Source organism: Theropithecus gelada, chromosome 1, assembly GCF_003255815.1.
Source record: "Theropithecus gelada isolate Dixy chromosome 1, Tgel_1.0, whole genome shotgun sequence".
NCBI classification, from domain to species: domain Eukaryota; kingdom Metazoa; phylum Chordata; class Mammalia; order Primates; family Cercopithecidae; genus Theropithecus; species Theropithecus gelada.
In genome coordinates, this window is record NC_037668.1 from 113922090 (window position 1) to 113948129 (window position 26040).

At 35.1% G+C, this 26040-nt stretch overlaps 1 protein-coding gene across 1 annotated transcript in view; it reads right to left on the reverse strand.

The window, feature by feature from the left end:
* Window positions 1-26040, reverse strand: part of COL24A1 (collagen type XXIV alpha 1 chain) — a 392112-nt gene that overhangs the window by 266673 nt on the left and 99399 nt on the right. The window contains exons 13-18 of the mRNA XM_025390892.1: window positions 11062-11115; window positions 8904-8948; window positions 1054-1107; window positions 933-977; window positions 636-689; window positions 334-387 (exon numbers count right to left, since the gene is read on the reverse strand). Of these exons, the coding sequence (XP_025246677.1) occupies window positions 334-387; window positions 636-689; window positions 933-977; window positions 1054-1107; window positions 8904-8948; window positions 11062-11115 (306 nt within the window). The remainder of the gene's footprint in view (window positions 1-333; window positions 388-635; window positions 690-932; window positions 978-1053; window positions 1108-8903; window positions 8949-11061; window positions 11116-26040) is intronic.

Below are 26040 nucleotides of genomic sequence, written 5' to 3' on the forward strand. Positions count from 1 at the left end.
AAGTTAAAATATTATTTAAGATGCTTCATATTTTCTGGCTTCAAAGCCTATTGGTTTAATTTAAATATTGTCTATAATAGATTATTCAGTAGAATAATATGACCAAGATCTTTAGGACTCTCAGAAACTTGGCTTTGGCCTAGGGTTGGGAGTAGAGGGAAGTCCAAAAGTCTACGGAATGTGAACTGAATACTTGAGGGATTTGCTATATTCTGAAACTGAGGAGGCAAATGCTCAGTAGGCTTATACCCTACTTAGATCAACAGTGTCGAGACTCATGCCATCGCATGCACTCTGTCAATTACAAAGAGCAAAGCAAAAGTTCAAACCTACTGAAGGCCCTGGCTTTCCTCTCATCCCTGGTGGTCCTGGCAAACCAACAGCACCCTAAAAGAAGAGAATAACAGAAAGAAGAGAAAGTTATTATAGCACAAAAGGTAGATATACCACTATTTACAAACTGCTAACAAATTTCATAAAGTATGCTAAAATATTGAGAAAAAAGTTTCAAACAAGAACTTAAAACCATACTGATACCACATTCTAACACAAGACATGGATAAAATAATAAGCAGTTCTTTCTTTTGAATTTACACTTTTTCATATTTACATAAAATTAATGGTATAAACATTACCTTGTCTCCAGCATACCCTGGTTCTCCTAGCTCTCCTGCAGTGCCTTGTTCACCCTGGAAAGCACAATTTCATGCAAAGATACTTATGTATCACAAACATGGCAATATTATAAGAAAGCAAATATTCATTATAAAAGAATAATTTCTCTATTTTTCTTACTTCTGAGGAAAACTAATATAATTGATACTACAAATTAGACTCCATAAAAACAAAATATTTCATAAATTGTGTTGACTGAAAAGTAAAAGACAAATGTGATTAAAAAATTATTTTTATAATATTAATATTTAAATCACCTTATCACCTTTGATTCCAGGTAGTCCTTTATTCCCTGAAAGACCCTATGAAAAAAGGTGACATTTTGTGATATCATAGAGAGATTAAAGGGAAATATCCATTATACAAATAGAACCATACCACTGGGCCAGGAATTCCAGCAGGTCCAATTGGTCCTACAGGGCCAACACTGCCCTGAAAAACAGTAAGAAAGAAGTGCACCATTAATCATTCATTAGGATTAGAAAGAAAATGTGGCAGAATTAGTAAATTAATGAACCCAAAACAGTCATCTTACTAAGCTCCTACACGTGCCTTGTTCTTCAACAACTTATTTTCCTCTCTACATTTATAAATCATACCAATATTTCAAACTTTAGTAAAGTCCATCATTTTTCGGAAACCTTTTCATATTTGTCTAGTCCACAGAGATTCTTTCCTCCTTTGAGCTCCTATGATACTGTCCATGACATTCATCTTGCAATATTTCTCCAACTAGATGAGACCTTTAAAAAATATTTCAGTGCCATGCTCCCAGGAAATAGTCAACAGATACTTCATTTGATTGTCTTAGAGTTTTATTTCACCCACTTATTCAGCCAATATTTATTGAGCAGTTACTATGTGCCAGACATCCTAATGATTTGATTTTATAATTTCCAATTTGTAGAATGAGAAAATTTATCATAATTTCAGGGATAAACTCAGAGGCAAACAAAAGGCTGGCTGGGCTTATCTCATTTATTCATCATTTAATATTTACTAAGCATAATATGTACAAGACACTGTTGAAGAAAAAAAGAGAAAAAAGACATAATCTCTAACATCAATTTAATGCTCTAATTCCTCAGAAACATTACCACTATTATCTCCCACAAGCAAGAGACAGAAAAAACTCTTTCAATATGTCATCTTAGAAAACAAAGGGCAATAGCAACATAAGGGTATGAAAGAAAAATTTGCAAAACAAAATGGCACTTCTTGGTGGTTTGGGATCAGTTATAATTTCTGTGTCATTGAGGTCTCATTTTTCTTCTTTCACTCACTACCTTTCTTTGCCTGGTTTCCTTACTACTCTTTATAATGGAAATCCAAGTTAGTTCAAACTTCTCTTTTTAGTTTTGAAATATTAAGGAACTCTTGAAGTTGCATTTGTGAAATGCCAAAAATGTTACCCCTTGTAGTTAGAATTCCAATTTCTTAGGATAGCATCTAGGCCCTCTCTATCAGACCTCCATCAATCTTTCCGGTCTCCTTTCCTTCCATTGTCCTCATTTCCATTCCCCTTTACTTCTCCCTCCCCGAAATCCTCCGTTCTAGCTGCAGTGGACATGCTCTCCCTTATCAAATGCTCAGAACCTTTGACAAGACAGTTACCAGTACTAGAATGCCATTCTACTTCACTACTTAGTACACAGCACTGTACTTTTTTTTTTTTCTGCCTTCCTAGTCTGTGCATTTTGTGACAGCAGAAAAACATGTCCCATTTGCTTTTTTAATTTCCCAGACCCAACATAATAACTGGCAGATAACGGTTCTGAAATAAAGTGTAGAATGAATACTGAAGGGATTAATTTGAAATGGTGACTTCTAGAGCTCAATATCCCAACATAACAGCATTTCTAATTGTCTACATTTATATAATACAAATTTCAGAATGGAGAATATGACATCATATGGATGAGTCTTAAAGTCTTTGAAATATAACTATGATAAATTATTTCTAACATGTTTAATCCTGAAATATATAACACTGTTACAGGCAAAGGGTAATACTTTCCAACTTAACAGATATGCAATATTAATACATCATGCTTGTAATTTCAAATTATGTCAATAGGAAAACTTATGCTTATGATTACAGTGGATAGTTTATTCAAAGTTCAGAGCTTTAAAACTTATGATAGGTTAGAAAAATACAAAAATATCTATGTTTGGAAATTGTGCAAAAGTAATCCAAGAAAGTATGGAAAGGACTATCTTAACAAACACACAAAAAAATCTTTCTTTGTGTCCTGTTGTTTTCTTCATAGATAAAATAATACTTTTTCAGTAAGTATATTACTGGCATCTTCAGATGAATATACTTTGTATGTATAATATCCTATTTTACTTTTCAGTGACTCTATAAGAAAAATCACCTAATGATAAGTATTGGGAGATATGAAAAATACATTATAATGAATTTAGAAAAATAAAGAACTATAAAGTAAAATTGAATACTATGGAATCGAAATTTCCAAGAAACAGCATGTCACAGATTGAGTGGAAATTCTACTCCTGAGAAACTATAGCCTTCTGAAAGTAACTCAGTTCTCAGTTCTACAAAGGTAACCTGAAAGTCCTTCAGCATTCCCTACCTACCAACTCATCTTCCACAAGAATGTGGAACAGACAGAAGAAATACTTTCGTGCATGGGAGCTTTGCTGAGGGTGTTTGGGATATGGTATCAGAGACAGAGGCGCCTCCCACACAGCTCCTCTGAGAACTTCTGAATTAAAGTCAAAGAAATAGAGAGACCCAAAGGATAAGTTATTTATATTAAAAAGAGCAGTCACTGGCCAATTAATAAGAGTTCACATGAGTATACTGCAGAAAGGACTGTGAGTTCCACATGGTTCTTTTTAATCACACCCATCATACTCATACGTGATACACATTGTCACTAGTCTAAGAAAGCATATAACAATGATGACCAACTGCATGGAAAAAATAATTTAGTTAAAGCAATAGCATCTTTTATCAGAAACTAAACCTGCTGGAAGGGAACACCTGAGAGATAAAGCAGAGGCTGCTGCTCTGGGCAAGCAGACAAGTTGTTTACTATGCAATATAAAGGTTCTTCATAATCCTTCCCAATTACTTTCAAAACCTCAATTCCTTCCATTCTGCTCCCAACCCCCTACTTCCTATGCTACAATCCCACTACTCCTCTTTCCATTCCCAAACATTCATTTTCCCCCATCTTCTGTGTATTTGAACACAGCATTTTTGTATCTAAAGAACCCTCTTCCCCCTTTCACCCCACCCCATTCGTATACAATCTTCAAGATATAGCCCCCAAAATATCTCCTTTGTGAAGCCTACTCTGACTTTCCAAGATAACACAAATTGCTCCTTTCTCAGTGGTTTTACATTTAATCCATTATAGCAGCAATCACAGTATATGACACTACTTATTTTTCTTTCTATGCCATTAGATTGTAATATTGCCAAAAATAGGAATCTTAACTTGTTCATATTATTAGGCCTAGCAGTTAGTTCAGCCATTTGGTAGGTGCTCATGTTGTTTTAATTTTTAAAAGTAATGAATGTAAAATGGAAGTAACAATAACTGCTTTATTTACATTACAATTCATTGAGGAGCAAATAAGATATGTATACGAAACTACTTTGAAAAGTAGAAAGGACCATCTGTATCAATTTAGAAGAGATGAGGACTACAAAGATGGCTCTTACTATCTGATGGTTAATTCTCAAATGGTTTTTGGGCTGGGCCCAGGGCCTCGCTGCTTTGTGCAGTCTCAGGACTTGGTGCACTGCATCCCAGCTGTGGCTAAAAGGGGTCAACACAGAGCTCAGGCTGGTGCATCAGAGGGTGCAAGCCCTGAGCCTTGGCTACTTACACGTGGTGTTGAGCCTGCAGGTGTACAGAAGTCAATAATTGAGGTTTGGGAACCTCTGCCTACATTTCACAGGATGTAAGGAAATGCCTGGATGTCTAGGCAGAAGTTTGCTGCAGGGGTGACGCCCTCATGGAGAATCTCTGCTAAGACAGTGTAGAAGGGAAATGTGGGGTCAGAGCCCCCACACAGAGTCCCCACTGGGGCACTTTTGAGTGGAGCTGTGAAAAGAGGGCCACCAACTTCCAGACCCCAGAATGGTAGATCCACTAACAGCTTGCATCATTCACCTGGAAAAGCCGCAGGCACTCAATGCCAGCCCATGAAGGCAGCTGGGAGGGGGTCTGTACCCTTTAAAGCCACAGGGTGGTGCTGTCCAAGGCTGTGGAAACCCACCTCTTATATCAGTGTGACCTGGATGTGAGCCATGGAGTCAAATTGAGATCATTTTGGAATTTTAAGTTTTAATGACTGCCCTACTTGATTTTGGACTTTCATGGCGCCTGTAGCCCCTTTGTTTTGGCCAATATCTCCTAATTGGAATGGGAGTATTTACCCAGTGCCTGTACCCCCATTGTATCTAGGAGGTAACTAATTGCTTTCAATTTTACAGGTTCATAGATGGAGGGACTAGCCTTGTTTCAGGTGAGACTTTGGACTTGGACTTTTGGGTTAATGCTGGAATGAGCTAGGACTTTGGGGGACTGTTGGAAAGGCATGATTGTGTTTTGAAATGTGTCCTCACATGAGATTTGGGAGGAGCCAGTGGCAGAATGATATGGTTTGGCTATGTCCCCACCCACAATCTCATCTTGAATTGTAATTCCCATAACCCCCACAGGCCAAGGACTGGACCAGGTGGACATAATTTGGTCATGGAGATGGTTGCCCCATGCTGTTCTCACGATAGTAAGTGAGGCTCATGAGATCTGATTGTTTTATAAGCATCCGGCATTTCCCCTGTTTGCATTCACTCTGCCACCCTCTACAGAAGGCACTTGCTTTTCCTTGCCTTCCACCATGACTGTAAGTTTCCTGAGGCCTCCCCAGCAATGTGGAACTGTGAGTCAATTAAACCTCTTTCCTTTATAAATTACCCAGTCTCAGTTATTTCTTCATAGCAGTGTGAGAATGGACTAATACAGTTATCATTAGCCATTTCCTTTTCTGTAGAATCTCTTCCCATGAACTGAAAGGTGAATGGAGAAAGAGAAAATACAGAAGATTCAGTTATTTTTCCTGAGTACTTTTATGTGCCAGGTAGCGTGCTAAGTGTTGGAGCAGAAAAGTAGAGATAGTGTTTCAGGTAGACAAACATGTGCAAAACCTTGTAGCAAAGATGCTGCTGCATGGCATCTGAGAATTAACAGCTTTGCTAGTATACAAATAGTATGTAATGAACATGTGGATAAGAACCAAACCAGACTAGATATCTTGGGCCATATTTTAAAAATTTGGTCTTAATTTTGAGAGTAATAACAGAAGCTTTTTAGCTAATCAACTCCATGCTAATAGATTAAATAAAAACTGCATGAAGAGCATCTTTGGAATCTAACTCCTTTTGCTTACTTCCTTTCTCTACCCATTGACTAATACCTACAGGTTTAACCCTATTCTAAGTTCTCAGAAAAAAAAAAAAAAGTCAGTTTGTGTTCCACCATCACATAGAGTTTCTCAGGAAGGACTAAAGAAATCTTATAAGGTAGATAATATACACTTAAGGGAGTATAAGTTTTAAGGAGGTGGTACAGCCCAACAAAATTCTGGACTCTGGATTTGGATCACCTGGCTTCAAATCTGGGCTCAAACACTTATCAGCTCAGTAGTCATGGGTTGATCTGAGAATGCAATGACTTAACAATTGTGGCCAGTCCACTGAAAATAGTAAATAAATGTGAGGCGCCCTCAGTAATTTTATTATTAGTACTACTACAAATCTTACCATTATGTTAGAGAAAAGTTTAAATGTTTCAGACTCACACAGGTTCTTTGACTCTAAATCCCATATTCATGTTATCCCAAGATGGCAAGTTAAAGCTTATGCTGACTTAAATTTTACCACAGTTCCAATAACGGAGCTCCTGACTTATTTATTTTTATTTATTTGATTTTTTTTTAGAGAGATGGGGCCTTGCTTCATCACCTAGGCTGGAGTGCAGCAGCATGATCATAGCTCACTGCTGCCTCTAACTCCTGGGCTCAAGAGAAGCTCTCACCTCAGCCTCCTAAGTAGCTGAGACTACAGGTGTGCTCTACCTCACTTGGCTAATTGAAACATTTTTCTCAGCTTTATTTTTTAAACTACTTTTTTATTTAAATAAGGAGAATTCTTCCCTATGGAAAGAGCTAGCACAATCACATATTTGAAAGGAGAAACAGTAGGTACTGAACTGGAGGAAAAGGGCGAAGGCTGAGTGTGCCAGCACCAGCCTGGAGAATCCACAATTCCACTTCCTATCCAAGGTAAGTTTCCCAAAATAATATATAAACAAGCTGCACATTATACCTTTAGCCATTGTCTGCCCTTTCAAATATCTGGTCTACATGAAAAGACAAAGAGGAAAGGCCAAAACAAAAACAAAAGGAAACAAAAACAAAATGCAACCCTCTCAAAAACAAAAGAAAAAAAACCCCAAATCTCTTTTACTACACAAGGCATGAGGTCAAAAGCTTAGAGTACAGTGTCTCCTTTAAGCCATGGAAGAAAAGCATCCACATAGAGCCTTAGCAAGAAATTCCACTCTGAGGCTTTGTAACATGCTGAAGACAGGGCCCTAGGGGTGCTGCTGCCATCTTGGAGGCCACCAACTGAGGTGGAGAATCAGTGAACAGCAGGTCTCATGCACTTGGAAGATCACCAGCCAAATATGCACTGGTGGCCTGATGGAGTATGGCTGGGTGACTGTCTACCCCCAACACTGAACCACTCCTATCCTGGATGACCTACTTCTTAGGTCTGTCTCATATTTCACAAAAGAGCTGGAAGTCCGCATTTCTCATTCATCACAATACAGGACAAAGCACACACACTCTAGTATCTTTGGTCATCAAAGGCCATTTCCAACAAACTCTCAAAGGTTTGCTTTGCAAGAAGTGAAAAGGGACAAATGAAGATTTGAAGGGCAGCCTGTAGCCACTTGGCAGAAGGAAACCAAATGGCAGGGAGGGGGCTTCACCAGAACTGCCATGCTGCCACAGTGGGCCAGGCTGATTTTCTTTTTTCTTTCTTTCTTTTTTTTTTGTTGTTGTTGTTGTGGAGTTGGGATCACATCATCTTGCCCAGGCTGGTCTCAAACTCCTAAGCTCAAGTAACCCTCCTGCCTTGGCCTCCTAAAGTGCTGGGATCATAGGCATGAGCCACCATGCCCGGCCATGACTTCTTTGACCAAGCTGTCACCTTGTGCTTTGGGACAGCTAAAGATAAGGGAAAGAAGACTGAAAGAAAGGCTATCAGTATATTGAACAGACATTTGCACTCCCATGTTTATTGCAGCAGTATTCACAATAGCCAATATACAGAATCAACTTAAGTGTCCATCAATAGATGAATGAATAAAGAAAATGTGGTACATACAAACAATAGAATACTATTCAGCTATAAAAAAGAATGAGATTCTGTCATTTGCAACAACATGAACAGAACTGGAGGACATTATGTTAAATGAAATACGCCAGGTACAGAAACGTAACTAACACATGTTCTCACAAATATGTGGGAGCTAAATATATGAGAAGGGTAGGGGTGGAGGATATAAAAGGGATGATAAATAGATACAAAAATACAGTTAGAAAGAATAAGATCTAGTATTTCATAGCACAATAGAGTGGCTATTTTTAACAATAGTTGATCACAGATTTCAAAATAAAATAAAAGAGGGAAATTAGAATGTTCCTAACACAAAGAAATAATAAGTGCTTGAGGTGATACAAGCACCAATTATTCAAATTTTTATCATTACACATTTTTTCTTATAATAGATATCAAATATACCCCATAAATATGTACAACTATTACGTATTGAAAATAATTGACAATTTTTTAAAAAGGAAAGAAGTGGGTCTTCTATGTCTTACGCTTTTGAGGAAACTTTTGTCTTAGGTATCCTTTAGCGTACAGGTACAAACACATACATACAGGTCTATAAAAATATACCATTATTTTTTCTTATCATAAAATACATTAATTTTTTGACTTATACTACTGGCCTAATTATTCATATCTGGTTGAAAAATACATTTAATCAAGGTTGATAACCAATAAAGACAGTAAAACTTCTCATTTTCCTAAGTTTCAAAAACACATCTAACATATATAAATTGCACAATAAAATATTTTTTTAAGAATGATGATATTTAGTGATACTCACTCTAAGCCCAGGAAACCCCGGAGGACCAGTGCCACCTACAAGTCCCTATTGTAAAAGAAATGTGCAATACTTATTAAATTTGATTCCCAACTACTGAGGGTATTTCTGAAGATAAACACAAAAACTTTCTAGCTAAGAATACATCAAAATGTACCTTCTATTATAGCTAACTTCTGAAACTCCCCTAATCTTATGCATCCTCCCGAGAAGGACAAACCCATGGTGGCCGTTTATGTTCTTCACAAGTGCCCTTGGCTAAATGCTTTTGGACGCCAGGACTACCACTTAATTCTAGCTTAAGTAGAGTCCTCTCTGTTTCCTACGTATTTAACCAAGGAAGTAAATCCCATCAATAATCAACACTGTACATTTAATTAGGCTATCTGTTCTATGAAAAGACAGGTGGTCAGCATGTAGGATTAGAAAAGCATTTTCAGATGGTTTAAAACACTATCGACTCTTTTGAAGTACACTATTTAAATTCTCTAATCTTCATTTTTCTCATTAAAACAGAAATACCAATATCTCTTCTCATTGTAAAAATCACAATAAAATTTGTCATATGTAAAGGCACTATAAAAATTATAAAATTTTCAATACTGTTAAATTATTTATGTAAGTATCAGATTTTAATGATCATTATTAAATATTCCAGCTGATTTGTGATTGGTCTTTTGAACTCATTGTCATTACACTTTATAGTCTTTAAGATAATTCCTAATTCACTTTATGTCACTGTCACATTATTTACAAGGCACAAAGTACATGAATGTCCTTCTTTTTTTGCATTTCAAATTCTGTTCTGAAACAAAGGCAGAGAATATACTATAGGGGATTATAAACCAGTAAACTAAATATATCCAATTGACTCTTGTATTTTAAAGATTTTAAAAACTCAAAACGCTTCTGAAGAAACATTATTATATTTTAAATGAAGAGCAGAAAACTTTAAATATTCTAGGAAAATGTTAATATTAATATAATTTATATAATTAATATTAATTAAATATTAATTGAATTATATAAATCAATTATATATTAAGATATAATTAATATTAATTATATATTTAGATAATTATATAATTTATATAATTATATAATTAATATAATTTAAAAGAAAACTTCAAATATTCTAGGAGTCTTAATAGACTTCGTGGATAGTAACTGACAAAAAATTATGTAAAATGGCTTCACACTAGGTACACAAGAGCACAAATGGCATTAAAAATAAATAATGTTTACTTTATTATGCTTGAAATACTCTTCAGAATCATGTGCAAGAAATAAAGGTAAACATTCCACTTAAAACATCATTCAAGTTTTTAACAATGTATTTGAAAATCAGTTCTACTCTTATCTGCTATGCCTTATAACAAATGAAACCTTGGCTGAATTCACTGAATGAGCTAATATAGTTTTAATTTGGAAAACAGAAGTAAAAAAGAAGAAAAACAAACTATTTTAAACTCTTTATATTAGTGATTTACTTATGTGTAATTATTGGAACTATTCCCAATTTAGGCTACAGAGATTTTGTGTTTTTTCTAACTCACTTTAAAATTATGAAAAGAATATGTAAATGGCATAGATTGGGAAATAGCTATTGGATGCTTTTTAAGGGCAAAAGCTAAAGCTGTTTCTACCTAGTGCCAAAAAATAGCAATCCATCATCATTCTTTGATGATATAATTAAACTAATTTTAGGACAGTAACTCTTTCTCAATCTGAACATTGACAGTTAAAAAATCCCAAAGTAGAATAATTTTCCATAAAACACTAAGAAGTAAGGTGGATCAATGACAGGTTTGAATCCAAAGAGCAATCACTGAGTGTACAATTTTTATATAAGTCTTGTTGGTACTTTCATGTATAAGAGCCAATATTGTGATCATATATTTTTAATATTTTACTTAAGCAGTTATACCTATTTAACACCATCAAAATAATTAATTTAAAGATTGAATGTCATGATGAAATTTGAAATATTTTTGACTTATTTCCCAAGTTGAAAAATCACAAACTGGAATGTGCACAGTCGTGTGGAGATTGTTTTTCCAATAGTGTTTATTCACAAATATTATAATAAGGACTGTAAGTGCAGTGCTATAAAGTATGAATGATGTTAGAATGCAAGACTGGACCAACATAATGTACTCACAGGACTGCCATCAAGACCAGCAGGGCCTCTGTCTCCAAAGTCACCTTGAAAACCCTGTCACAGGGAAAGAGGAAGAATGCCAACATATATAAAGAATTCATTTTTGCTGTATTTTCTAATAAAGAATTTAGTAATAGAAAATATTTATTTCCTAACTCTTAAACTGTAATGCAACAAACACACTCTTTTGCATAACACACTTAATTGATTTTAAATACAATATTTCAAAAAATAAAAAACTAAATACAATATTTCTATATGTTATAAAATCATTTTATATGCCACATAACATATACAGAAAATGAAACTGAAGTTTGTTTATCATACATAAAAAATCACCAAATGAAAGGAAAAATTATGAAGATTTCTCATTGAACAATCTTCAGTTATCTCTGCTATTCCAAACTGTTCCTATACTCACTCCACAGAGAATAAAACAGCTAGTATTATTAAGCACTTACCATGTGCTAAAGGCTTTATGCACATAATTATATATACACACTTCATTTCATCTTCATAACAGGTCTATTTAATAGATACTAATAATCTCACATTGTTGTTGAGGAAGTTAAAGCACAGAGAGTGTAGGTCAGTTGCTCAAGGTTAGACCATTAAAGATGGGTGGGACAGAGATGTGAATGGAGGCAGACTGATCTAGAGTCCATGCTTTTTCAACTATGCTGCACTGAATACTTTAAATCATCATTCCAAGACACATATGTAAAACAAAAAATCCTTTAAGTACAATTTTATTAAGGAAAGGAATAATACACATAAATACTACAGACTTAAAATGAGGTGAAAATTAAAAGCTTCCCAAATGCCTATTGAGAATTCTACATGGTAAAACTATGAAGGACGGTAAAATAACAAACCTTCTCATTGTAGATTCTATTGTAAAATAACTCAATGCTCAGCGACTCTTACTTTATAAAACTACATTTTTCTCTAAAGATTTACCATTCCTCAACTTTAAAGCTCACTTTTTAAGAGGCTACTTTATAAAAATGTTTATAAGACTTACTATTATAAATATTTTCATAATATTCATTTACAACAACCAGGAACAACAAAAATAAAAGTCTATCATTAGATGCTTATAATCTCTTTACTTAGGCAAGTCAGTATTAAATATTATGTTTAACAGACTGCCAAAAATTACTGGTTCCCAGAACAAAAATGAATAAGCTAAACTTAAAAAATAGTTTAACAATTGAAAAAATGTACAATGTTTCTAAAATATAGTTAACTCCTACTAGAAGCACAGTTTCCCTTATCCTGTAATCAAAGGATAATGTAAAAACCATCTGTGTAGTCAAATATATTGTAGCCATACTCCCTTCAAAGTTAGTTGAAGTTCAAGCAAGCATTTTACTTTCATTGTCTTTGGAAGTCAAATTTTGTTGTCAACAACTTGCAACTCTGCAATACATTATCCTATTCAGTATGAGCTAACATGGATATTTGAAAGTATTTATGACACACGGGTAATGGAAAAAGTAGAAGAAATACATACTACAGTAAGTCTGAAACATAAGAGATGATTGATTTTCTTAGATAGATCATAAGTAGGTTTTTCAGAAACCTCACTGAAATAATAAAGTATAGGGGACACACTGCATGATTCCATTGCTGTGTAATGTCTACAACAGGCAAATTCACAGGGACATAAAGTGGATTAGTGGTTGCTTGTGGCTGGTGATGTGGGGGAGGAATGGAAAGTGACTCCTAATGAGTACAGGATTTCTTTTGGGGGTGATGAAAATGTTATAAAATCAGATACTGTGATGGCTGCACAATTCTGAATATACTCAAAACTGCCAAATTATACACTTTAAAGGTGAATTTTATGGTATGTGAATTATATGTTAATAAAGTTGTTCTTAAAAAACAACCTGAACAAGGAGTGGGATTGCTGAAAACATCTTTGGGGATTCACTCAGGATTGCCTAAAGAATGTGCTGTTCTCCCCAGTCCTTCCCAGTGCCTTGCATCCAGTGGGAGAAACTGCTCTCTGGCTCACCTTCCCTCAAAATTAGTAATTTCTCCCTACCTAGCAGAGGGAAGATGGGAGAGAGAAGAGGGGAAAGAATTGTGATCAATTTTTCCCTCATCACAAAATACTTACTTTCTAAACCAGCATAAAAACAATGCAATACTCATTAATTTCAACTGCTTATTCTTCCGGTAGTTCACAAACATGCGTATTAGTTGTTCACCTTGACTTTGCCCCTGAAATAATTTAGATGAGCTGAGTAATATCTACTTTAAATTTTTAATGTATTTTTCTTTATTATTATTATTATTATTATCATTGTAGAGATGGGGGTCTCACTGTGTTGCCCAGACTCTTCTCAAACTCCCAGCTTCAAGCGATACCACCTGCCTCAGCCTCCCATAGTGTTGGTATTACAGGCATAAGCTACCATACCAAGCCCTTGTGTATTGTTTCTTTTCCCACTTTATTACTCATTAAACATTTCATTTTAATTCTCTATTCTTGACAGAGATTATTTATTCTTTTAATCCGTCTTATATACTGATCATGTATTATCAATTTTTGAAATAATTTCTATGAAATCTAGACACTTCTTGTTTTATGAAATATTGCACAGCTAATACCACAAAGGCATTATTTGGCTCTTTATTAGATACATAATATTTTCTTTTAAAGAAAATCATACCAATGTTTTATACTGTTGAATCTCCTTGCTTGTTTATTGTTTATTCAGTTGTTTTTCAATGTTAATAACTGCATTAATATTTTTAATACAGGTGAGGTTCTATATTCTTTTAATCACGAGCCTAAATGTTTGCAGCCACATAGGTTCATTGCCAAAAAAATGGTCTTCAAGATTGCTTGTGAAATATGGAACAGTAGTAACAAACTACATATTTTTCCTTTAATTTTATAATACAAAAGACAGTCTCTATAATTTCTTTAACCAGTTGAAAGAATGTTGAAGAATGAAATATTTTGTTATATTTGCCTAGTAGAAAATTATAATCATTAATTTAAATCAAATTGTGTTTTCCTAAAAATACTCTCACATTGCCAAAGGACATAACGGCCATTTTCCAGGATTATCATGCAACAGAGATAGGAAAGCTCAAGAGTTTTTGCTTTTCTTGTTCAATTTGCCAGTTTCATGAATGTAATTTTCACCTTCTAATGAGCATGCCAGAGTCACACCATTGCTTCTGTGTTGTATATAGTTCTCTTTTTCACATTTTGATCAGTTAAAATATTTTATGTGATAAAGAATACGATGTTTCAGGAATTCAACTAATCTCTTCAACTTGTGAATAATTTTCTATTTTCTTGTTTATTTCCAATGATCAGTGTGGTGGACACTTTAAAGGATCTCCGAAGATTCCCATTTCCTGGTGTTCACACTTTTCTATGACATCCTCCCTTTGAGTGTAGCTAGCACCTATGACTTGCTTAATCTAACAAATAGTATATAGCAAAGGTGATGAGATATCATTGCCATGATTATGTTACACTATATAAGACTGTCTTAGCAGCCTGGAGCTACAGGCTTCTCTCATGAGTTTGATGAAGTAAGCAGCTGTGTTGGAGAAGTCCATGTGGCAAGAAACTGTGGGTGACTCTGAAAACTGTGGACAGTCTATAAGACCTGAGGGTGGCCCACAGCCAAGAGCCGGCAAAAAGCCAGAGCCCTCCATTCTACAACCTCAAGGTAATAAATTCTTCCTACAACCTGAAAGAGTCTGGAAATGAACCTTTCCCCAGTCAAGCTTAAAGATGATAATGCAGCCTGACACTTTGATTGCAAACTCATGACTAGAGCAGAAGACTCAGTGAAGTAACACCTAGATTCCTGACCCATGAAAACTGCAAGATAATAAATGAATATTGTTTTCAGCTGCTAAGTTTGACATATGTTATTAATTATGGTAAAATAGCAATGGAAACAGAAAACCAGTTAAATTGGTAATTAAATCTTCTTTAGAGAATATATAAAGTCTTATTTCCAAATTTTACCATAGGTAATGCTCAACATAAGTCTACTGTTGTTTCTAGTTTTAAAAAACTCAAGTAGATCATCTCTGAAGATTTTCTACTGCTGTCTACTTCCTATTACAAATTATAATTAACAACAAATTAAAAAATGTTAAAATTTTTGTATTTACTTTTTAAAAAATTTGACTTAATCTTATTAAATATCTGTATTTCAAACTTTATCATTCTAGCATTTCATGTCCATCTATTGCCAACGTAAAAAAATCTTATCATACTTCATGAATTTTTTGTCCATATTTATGTAAAGACAAATTTAATAATAATATGCATTGTTTAATAATGGAAAATGCTTGTCAGTCTCCAATTGCAACTGTTGCAAATATCACTAATTCTATTACCTCAGGAACAACAAATTATAACAGAAAGAAAGGATAATAGAAGCTTTAAATTACCAGAAAACAATATTTTTATCATGTAAGATTCTATTGCATTCATGCTGAGAGAAAAATTAGATAATTAATTTCTCTTTCCTTTGATTGAAATGCTTCTACTGCCTTCTCGAACCCTTACCAAAATCTTGACAGTTTCTGTCTCCAATGTCAGCAATGGTACCACTTACAAACCTTCACGGCATTCAGACATGAAGATACAGGCAAGAGATGTGGAGAATTTCTCTGAAGCCTAAACATTATTAATTTAAACTGTGGTATCCAGCCTCAGTGATGGACCTCAGTGATCTTTGATTCCTGGATTCCTGGTATTCATGCTCTTATGTAGTCCAGACCAACCCTGAATTATGTGAGCCTATGTGACCAAAAGAATATAGAAGTGACAATGTGTAATTTCTGAAGCTAGGTCATAAAGATACCACAGCTATCACCTTGCTGTAGTATCTTTACACCACTCACTCTGGGGGAAGCCAAAGTTATGTTCTGAATATACTCAGCAGCACTGTGGAGAGGTCTCCATGGGGAGGAAGTGAGGTCTCTCACCAACAACTAGCACCAACTTGGCCAGCAAGTGAGCCTCCTTAAAAGGAAATCCTCCAACCCCCAGTCAAGCCTTTGGATGACAGTAGCCCTAACCAAAATCTTAACTACAACCTCATGAATCAGAACCACCCAACTATGCCACTACCAAATTCCTGACCCACAGAAACTATAAAAATAATATATATTTATTGTTGTTTTAAACCACCAATGTAATTTGTTTCATAGCAATAGATAGCTAATACATAGTAACAAGAGCGACTGTCTAGGATCACAGGGCATGCGATGCCAGTGCTAAGTGCTGGATTCTGAATGACAGAGGCACTCAAGTATTTTAAATGTATGATATGTAGGGCCCTCTAAAGCTCAGAGCCCAGAGCAAGTTTCTCTGATTCCTGGGTCTAACAATGGTCCTGTTATCAAACATGGTAGTTATTAAACACTAAGACCAAAAGAAGTTCATTAGACTTGATAGGCCTGAATACATGTATGTGATATTAATATTTTAGATCACTCATAGATACTACATTTGGTAGTATATTTAAATATGTTTAAACAGTGAAAACCTTCTTCCTTAGCATGTCCAGTAAAAGCATTATTTTCCTAGCTCCACAAACAATTTTTTTAAATGTATATAAAATAACTAGGAAAATAAGAAGACCAAGATAACCATAAAATGGTCACAATGACTATATTTACAGAATTTTTAAAAAACAAAAGCAATGCAAAAATAACATATTTTGTTATTTCTAGAGGAAGGTTTAGAAACAACATATTTAATCTGAAGTAGAAATGAATATAAATTATCATAGAAGGTTAATACTAAACAGGCATTAATAATCATAACAGAAATAATTTGTTCCAAAACTAAGCATTGAAAATACAGGATCACACTAACTTGTCTAGAATTAGAAACACTAAAATTTAACTTAGAAGTTATTTTTACACATTCTGCATATGAATACATATTACCAGGAAATACTGGTATTTTAAAATCCTTCATATATAAAACAAGATCACTGCAGGAAAAGGCTGGAGTGTGAAGTATTCTGTGATGATCTGATCTCTTCACCCTTCTTTTCCTCACAGCAAGGACAATTTGATCCATACTCAGGGTCAACCGGATCCTCAAAATTGAGACTAATTCTAAACTTCAGCAGAAACATGAGTAGGTCTGGCCCCATTCATGGAGATTTGGCATCAAGGCAGGCTTAATGCTAACCTGGGCCTCAATTTCCAGATTCAAGTTCTGGCCCTGTTCTAAAAGACTGATTACCACATTGTGTCCTTTTTCTTGTGTCCAAAAACCAGATGTGGTATACAACATCATGTTCTATCCCTCAATAATAAAGGTCCCACCTTATTCTTGCTATTCGCCCTCCTAGAGAATATCATCCCTGAGCCCAACCTAGGCCTAAATGCCACATGTGCACTCACACTTCTGATTTTGATAACCTACAAGGCTCTTTGAGTTGTCCCTTACATTATCCACCCTGAAGATAATTTCCATATTCCCACCCACTGGTGTTACATCCCTATGAAATCAATCATGTTCTGCCCGGACTTCCTCCAAATTAAAATATGTAGTTCATTGGGTGTCCCTCTTCTTAGTGTCTATGCCAACCCTGTGGTGGGGTTAATTAAAAGTCCTGAAATCTTCCATACATCCCGTCATACTATTATATATGTATGTTAGCCAAATATAGCTACTACAGACTATGCCCAGTAAAGTAGAATACATAAATTACATTTTTCCTGAAGGAGGCAGAATCCCTTAACAATTAATAACAACTTTTTCATAATGTTCTAGCTAGAGTTGTACTTTATGATCGAATTAACTGCATTTTCTTCCTAAAACAAAACAAACAAGAGTCTCTAAATTTTCCACAAAATGTATGTATCTGAGATGCTACTATGCAATATGTATTTAAGACTGTCTTGGGCTAAAGATAAAAACTAATAACAGATGTCCAACACCAGGATCTTATATTCTGAAATTCTAACTCTAGATTTAGAAGCCAAAATACAGTTTACTTCAAATACACTCTTCTAACAGAAAAACATACGAGAAAAGAGGCACAGGCACTCCTTTCTGTAATTAGAAAAGTAAACATCTCGGAAGACTGGGTGCCTTAAGGGTGTTATTTTGCCCACCATTCTAGGATGTGATATTTTTATCTTCAGAGGAAGAAAACTAAGTACAGTTTTGCTGTTTGTCAAACTTTAAATGTAATGTGATTTGATTATTTATAATCTATTTCTAAGGGTCTGAAAAATTCCTTGAAAAACATCAGTATTCTGATAGCAGTTTTCTAGGTGTTGTTGAAAGTAACTCCCATCTCCAATTTCATGTTTATTTTCAATCCTGGCAAGTCAGTTCTGGCATAAATTTTTTAGGTCTGTGGAGCCATATAAATTTGCATGGCTAACTTGGTACAAGACAGAGACTACTGATTAAATCAAGCTGAGAGCTCTGTAAATGCCTTTTTTAAAAGCAACTATAGAATTTCCTGATTGTAGCACTACAAAATAAACTTTGGAAACTTTACACTAAAAAGGAAGCTACTTGGAGTGAGGTATAAGAAATCTAAAGTTATCAAATACATAACAAATCCTCTCTCCCTGCCTCCCCTATTTATTTTTATTTTTATTTTTTGAACAGGATTCTTCTCTTCTGTTATGCATCAGTGTACTTAGGCTTTTAAAGAATCTGGCTCACATCAGATTTGTTCCAAGAAGATTCTCAAATAAAGACATTAAAGCATGTAAAACAAAACAGTAGTAGTTCTATGGTGTTGAAAGGCTCCTGATCAATTAAGATTGACTACTATCTTGTCTTTTCCTGAAATCTTCGGAGAATGAACTTGAGTTGAACTCAAATATCCACAGATAGAGAGCAAAAGGATGAGACAATTATAGACTCTTGGGCTTCTCTATCTTCAACGGTTAGTTTTATTGAAGGCACAGACAGCCTCAGGGTATTCTCTAATATTAATTAACATTAAGGGTTTTGATCCAATTGTGACATGTAGGGAGTGCAGGAGGGAAGGAGAGGAAGAGGTCAGAACTACACATCACTATCCAAAAGCATGAGGACATACATTGACTAATAATAACTGTGATTACAGGAGGTCTTTAAAAATAATTGTTGTGATTAGCAAGTACTTATGCTAAAATCCTGAAATCAAAAATGGCTTAAAATACAAGGAATAAAAAAACATTTCAAATGCCAACAATATAAGACCAAGGAACAAGTGAATTTGTTAATATAACTATTTTTAAATAATCTTTGGTTCTAAAATATACCAAATGCCTAACAAAAACAGTTTTCCCACTTCAAACTAATGGTCCTTACTGAAGAAAGAAGTGTGTTACAAATATCAATTAAATCTAATAAACATAACATTTCATTTTGGGAAAAAAGAACTTTCTGGGAAATAAGATTTAAGTGGAAATAAACACAAATGTTAAATTTAAACATACCATTATGAGGCTAAATAATAAATACTTTTCTCTTTTTAAAAAATAATTACCTCTTGAATAACCAAAATAATATGCTATTATAAAATGTGTCCAGTTCAATTGCATTCATAAAATATTTATAATGTCTAAGAGAAGATAGCTCTTATTTGTAAATCTATAAGTTCATTAAAAGAAAAACACAGACACCACTAAGCTCATTCACGACAACTTAATTCCATGCTTTGTGTTTACTCAGAGAAATAAGTGATCATTTGGCTAGCAGTATGAGCACGTGATTTATAGCAACATCTTCCCAAATGTAAAATTAGTAACGTTACTAACTTGTTGGGCAATTTTAGACAAGACTTTTACTTCATTTCCATGCTATATGTATATATAATATGATTACTATTTTTGAAAACGATTCCATATGAAACATGAAGCTTTACTACACAGCTGAGAATCCAATTCAGTAGTCCAAAGAAACTTATCCTGATCAATAGGTAGAAAGACCTGAACTGAGATTTTGAAGATTTTTATGGCTATTGCTTTCACCGTATTGACTGTCAGACTGTTTCATGTAATACATAAAACAGAAAGTGAAGTAATTTGCTAATTTCTGGGCTTAAATTCAGAGTCTTAAAAAATCTAAGTATAAAATGCTAATAAAACTTCATAGATTTCTCTAAAAATAGCTACTATTGTTCTATAAATCATATGTTGTAACTATTTAAAACTGAATCACACTCCATGCTCATAAGACTAACTTTATCGCTCTACCTAAAATTTAAGGAAACCAGCTCATTTAAAACCCAGAAATCAAAACATATCATGAAACTCATAATTACATACACCTTCTATGTACCCACAAAAATTAAAAATAAAAAAGTTAGAAAAAACCAGAAATATGAATTTAAAAACTTAAGGGTAATAGTTGTGATAAAGTACATCTTCTAATACGATTCTACCTAATGATAGTAAATGAAATGATATCGTATCTACACAGCAGTACTACGATGAAACATCAATCCAAACTTCTCCTTCCTTTTTTTTTTTTTTTTTTTTTTGAGACGGAGTCTCACTCTGTTGCCAGGCTGGAGTGCAGTGGCGCAATCTTGGCTCACTGCAACCTCCGCCTCCTGGGTTCAAGCAATTCTTCTGCCTGAGCCTCCTGAAAAGCTGGGACTACAGGCATGCGCCACTACGCCCATCTAATTTTTGTATTTTTAGTAGAGACGGGGTTTCACCATGTTGGCCAAGATGGTCTCGATTTGTTGATCTCATGATCCACCCACCTCGGCCTCCCAGAGCGCTGGGATTACAGGCATGAACCACCGTGCCTGGCCCAAACCTCTAAATAGCTCTCAAACCAGCAGAAAATTAAAACGGTTTTTGACTCATCCAAAGCCAAAAGTTTCTCAGATGCTGGTACGTTCAGATTTCAGCATTTCCAGGTTTCTATCACATTCTCTCAAAGGTATAGGTGTCATCCATCTACTTCATAGTAGCCTGGAATCTTTTAGTTCTGTCTGTATTTCACAATTAATAGTAAACATAATTTAACAAATTACCAGGAGAACATGACCATATTCATCTTCTACACACCTACTATTTTCTACATCAAGGAGAGTGGACAGATTATCAAAAGATCTTTTCCTTTTACTGTTATTAAAACAGTAATAAATGACCATGTTTCTCACGGAATTTTAATCATCTGAATTGAAATACAAGAATCCTATGGTGCATAATATCTTTTGAAGATGATTTTATTTATAATAAACGGAAAGAATAAGGGGGGCATTTATACATAGGATAATATATTCTGGGACAGTCTCTGAGGTGAGCCTTGCCATAAGTTGACATGTGGCTGTAACTGTATTTTATTCTAAGTATTCATATTTTCCTTATAAATATAGACAAATCATTTTGTGGTAAAAATGATTTAAAAAGTACATATAGCAACAAACTGTCTCTCAGACCACAGTGCAATCAAACTAGAACTCAGGACTAAGAAACTCAATCAAAACCGCTCAACTACATGGAAACTGAACAACCTGCTCCTGAATGACTACTGGGTACATAATGAAATGAAGGCAGAAATAAAGATGTTCTTTGAAACCAATGAGAACAAAGATACAACATACCAGAATCTCTGGGACACATTTAAAGCAGTGTGTAGAGGGAAATTTATAGCACTAAATGCCCACAAGAGAAAGCAGGAAAGATTAAAAATTGACACTCTAACATCGCAATTAAAAGAACTAGAGAAGCAAGAGCAAACACATTCCAAAGCTAGCAGAAGGCAAGAAATAACTAAGATCAGAGCAGAACTGAAGGAGATAGAGACACAAAAAACCCTCCAAAAAATCAATGAATCCAGGAGTTGGTTTTTTGAAAAGCAAAATTGACAGACCACTAGCAAGACTAATAAAGAAGAAAAGAGAGAAGAATCAAATCGACGCAATTAAAAATGATAAAGGGGATATCACCACCGACCCCACAGAAATACAAACTACCATCAGAGAATACTATAAACACCTCTACGCAAATAAACTGGAAAACCTAGAAGAAATGGATAATTTCCTGGACACTTACACTCTTCCAAGACTAAACCAGGAAGAAGTTGAATCCCTGAATAGACCAATAGTAGGCTCTGAAATTGAGGCAATAATTAATAGCCTACCAACCAAAAAAAGTCCAGGACCAGATGGATTCACAGCTGAATTCTACCAGAGGTATAAGGAGGAGTTGGTACCATTCCTTCTGAAACTATTCCAATCAATAGAAAAAGAGGGAATCCTCCCTAACTCATTTTATGAGGCCAACATCATCCTGATACCAAAGCCTGGCAGAGACACAACAAAAAAAGAGAATTTTAGACCAATATCCCTGATGAACATCGATGCAAAAATCCTCAATAAAATACTGGCAAACTGGATTCAACAACACATCAAAAAGCTTATCCACCATGATCAAGTGGGCTTCATCCCTGGGATGCAAGGCTGGTTCAACATTCGCAAATCAATAAACATAATCCAGCATATAAACAGAACCAAAGACAAGAACCACATGATTATCTCAATAGATAGAGAAAAGGCTTTTGACAAAATTCAACAGCCCTTCATGCTAAAAACGCTCAATAAATTCGGTATTGATGGAACGTACCTCAAAATAATAAGAGCTATTTATGACAAACCCACAGCCAATATCATACTGAATGGGCAAAAACTGGAAAAATTCCCTTTGAAAACTGGCACAAGACAGGGATGCCCTCTCTCACCACTCCTATTCAACATAGTGTTGGAAGTTCTGGCTAGGGCAATTAGGCAAGAGAAAGAAATCAGGGGTATTCAGTTAGGAAAAGAAGAAGTCAAATTGTCCCTGTTTGCAGATGACATGATTGTATATTTAGAAAACCCCATTGTCTCAGCCCAAAATCTCCTTAAGCTGATAAGCAACTTCAGCAAAGTCTCAGGATACAAAATTAATGTGCAAAAATCACAAGCATTCTTATACACCAATAACAGACAAACACAGAGCCAAATCATGAATGAACTTCCATTCACAATTGCTTCAAAGAGAATCAAATACCTAGGAATCCAACTTACAAGGGATGTAAAGGACCTCTTCAAGGAGAACTACAAACCACTGCTCAGTGAAATAAAAGAGGACACAAACAAATGGAAGAACATACCATGCTCATGGATAGGAAGAATCAATATCGTGAAAATGGCCATACTGCCCAAGGTAATTTATAGATTCAATGCCATCCCCATCAAGCTACCAATGAGTTTCTTCACAGAATTGGAAAAAACTGCTTTAAAGTTCATATGGAACCAAAAAAGAGCCCGCATCTCCAAGACAATCCTAAGTCAAAAGAACAAAGCTGGAGGCATCACGCTACCTGACTTCAAACTATACTACGAGGCTACAGTAACCAAAACAGCATGGTACTGGTACCAAAACAGAGATATAGACCAATGGAACAGAACAGAGTCCTCAGAAATAATACCACACATCTACAGCCATCTGATCTTTGACAAACCTGAGAAAAACAAGAAATGGGGAAAGGATTCCCTATTTAATAAATGGTGCTGGGAAAATTGGCTAGCCATAAGTAGAAAGCTGAAACTGGATCCTTTCCTTACTCCTTATACGAAAATTAATTCAAGATGGATTAGAGACTTAAAGGTTAGACCTAATACCATAAAAATCCTAGAGGAAAACCTAGGTAGTACCATTCAGGACATAGGCATGGGCAAAGACTTCATGTCTAAAACACCAAAAGCAACGGCAGCAAAAGCTAAAATTGACAAATGGGATCTAATTAGATTAAAGAGCTTCTGCACAGCAAAAGAAACTACCATCAGAGTGAACAGGCAACCTACAGAATGGGAGAAAATTTTTGCAATCTACTCATCTGACAAAGGGCTAATATCCAGAACCTACAAAGAACTCAAACAAATTTACAAGAAAAAAACAAACAACCCCATCAAAAAGTGGGCAAAGGATATGAACAGACATTTCTCAAAAGAAGACATTCATACAGCCAACAGACACAAGAAAAAATGCTCATCATCACTGGCCATCAGAGAAATGCAAATCAAAACCACAATGAGATACCATCTCACACCAGTTAGAATGGCGATCATTCAAAAGTCAGGAAACAACAGGTGCTGGAGAGGATGTGGAGAAATAGGAACACTTTTACACTGTTGGTGGGATTGTAAACTAGTTCAACCATTATGGAAAACAGTATGGCGATTCCTCAAGGATCTAGAACTAGATGTACCATATGACCCAGCCATCCCATTACTGGGGATATACCCAAAGGATTATAAATTATGCTGCTATAAAGACACATGCACACGTATGTTTATTGCAGCACTATTCACAATAGCAAAGACTTGGAATCAACCCAAATGTCCATCAGTGACAGATTGGATTAAGAAAATGTGGCACATATACACCATGGAATACTATGCAGCCATAAAAAAGGATGAGTTTGCATCCTTTGTAGGGACATGGATGCAGCTGGAAACCATCATTCTTAGCAAACTATCACAAGAACAGAAAACCAAACACCGCATGTTCTCACTCATAGGTGGGAACTGAACAAGGAGATCACTTGGACTCAGGAAGGGGAACATCACACACCGGGGCCTATCATGGGGAGGGGGGAGGGGGGAGGGATTGCATTGGGAGTTATACCTGATGTAAATGACGAGTTGATGGGTGCAGCAGACCAACATGGCACAAGTATACATATGTAACAAACCTGCACGTTATGCACATGTACCCTACAACTTAAAGTATAATAATAATAAAAAAAAAGTACATATAGCATACATAATATATACCATACTAGACAGACTTTAAAATAAACATTAGTCAGAAAAAATGAATGTATGTTTTTCAAATACAATTTTTCAAAAGATCTAAATCTATTACATATGCATATATTTTAAAAGCAATAAAGCTTTGCAAATTTTATAATAAAAAGAAGAGTGCAATCAAACAAGAGCCCCATAATCATTTCATTCACTACTTTTCTACTGTTTTCTTAAACTCTGTTTTTCAATTCAATAGGCTCCGGTTGGATAATTTTATAATTCCCTATGGATTACAAAACCAGAAGTTGTCTATAAAGGTCTCTGGATAATTTCATAATTCATTATAGTAGGAAACTAGCAATTACCTATACATTGCCAAAGCTAAAATCAAGTTGATGTCTACATGAGATCAGCAATATTAGCAAATGAAATAATTGGTGGAAAAAAAAAAAGAAATAATTGGTGGTTATCTAAGTGATACATATAAGGGCTTTGAGAAAATATTCAATTTGCTCATCAATGTCTAAAATTCCACCATTGCAGGTTAGTTATTTTGTCTTAAGACTCTATGTTATTTTTAATATTTATTTATTTGTTTGTTTATTTTGAGATGGAGTCTTACTCTGTCGGCCAGGCTGGAGTGCAGTGGCACGATCTCAGCTCACTGCAACCTCTGCCTCCTGGGTTCAAGTGATTCTCCTGCCACAGCCTCCTGAGTAGCTGGCATCACAGGCACCCGCCACTACACCCAGCTAATTTTTGTATTTTTAGTAGAGATGGGGTTTTGCCATGTTGGCCAGGCTGGTCTTGAACACCTGATCTCAACTGATCCGCCCACCTCAGCCTCCCAAAGTGCAAAGATTACAGGCGTGAGCCACCGTGCCCTGCCTTCACACTCAATATACTTAAAATAATTGCCAAAGGGTAAGGCAGCATTTTAAGCATTGGAAGTAATTTATATATTACGGCAAATGATTTTCTTGGTTCTTTTATTAATAGCATACATTGATAGGAGAAGGGTGAAAATTTGAAGATACAGAATGGAGTAAACAAGACTGAAGAAAACAAACCACCTATTGTCAATCTTTAGAATTTTAGATTAGAAATTGGATGCCCAAAAAATAGAAAGGCATTTTCTGTTGGGATATGTGTATGAGAGCTAAAATGTAAAAATAAAATAATAATAATAATAATAATAATAACACAC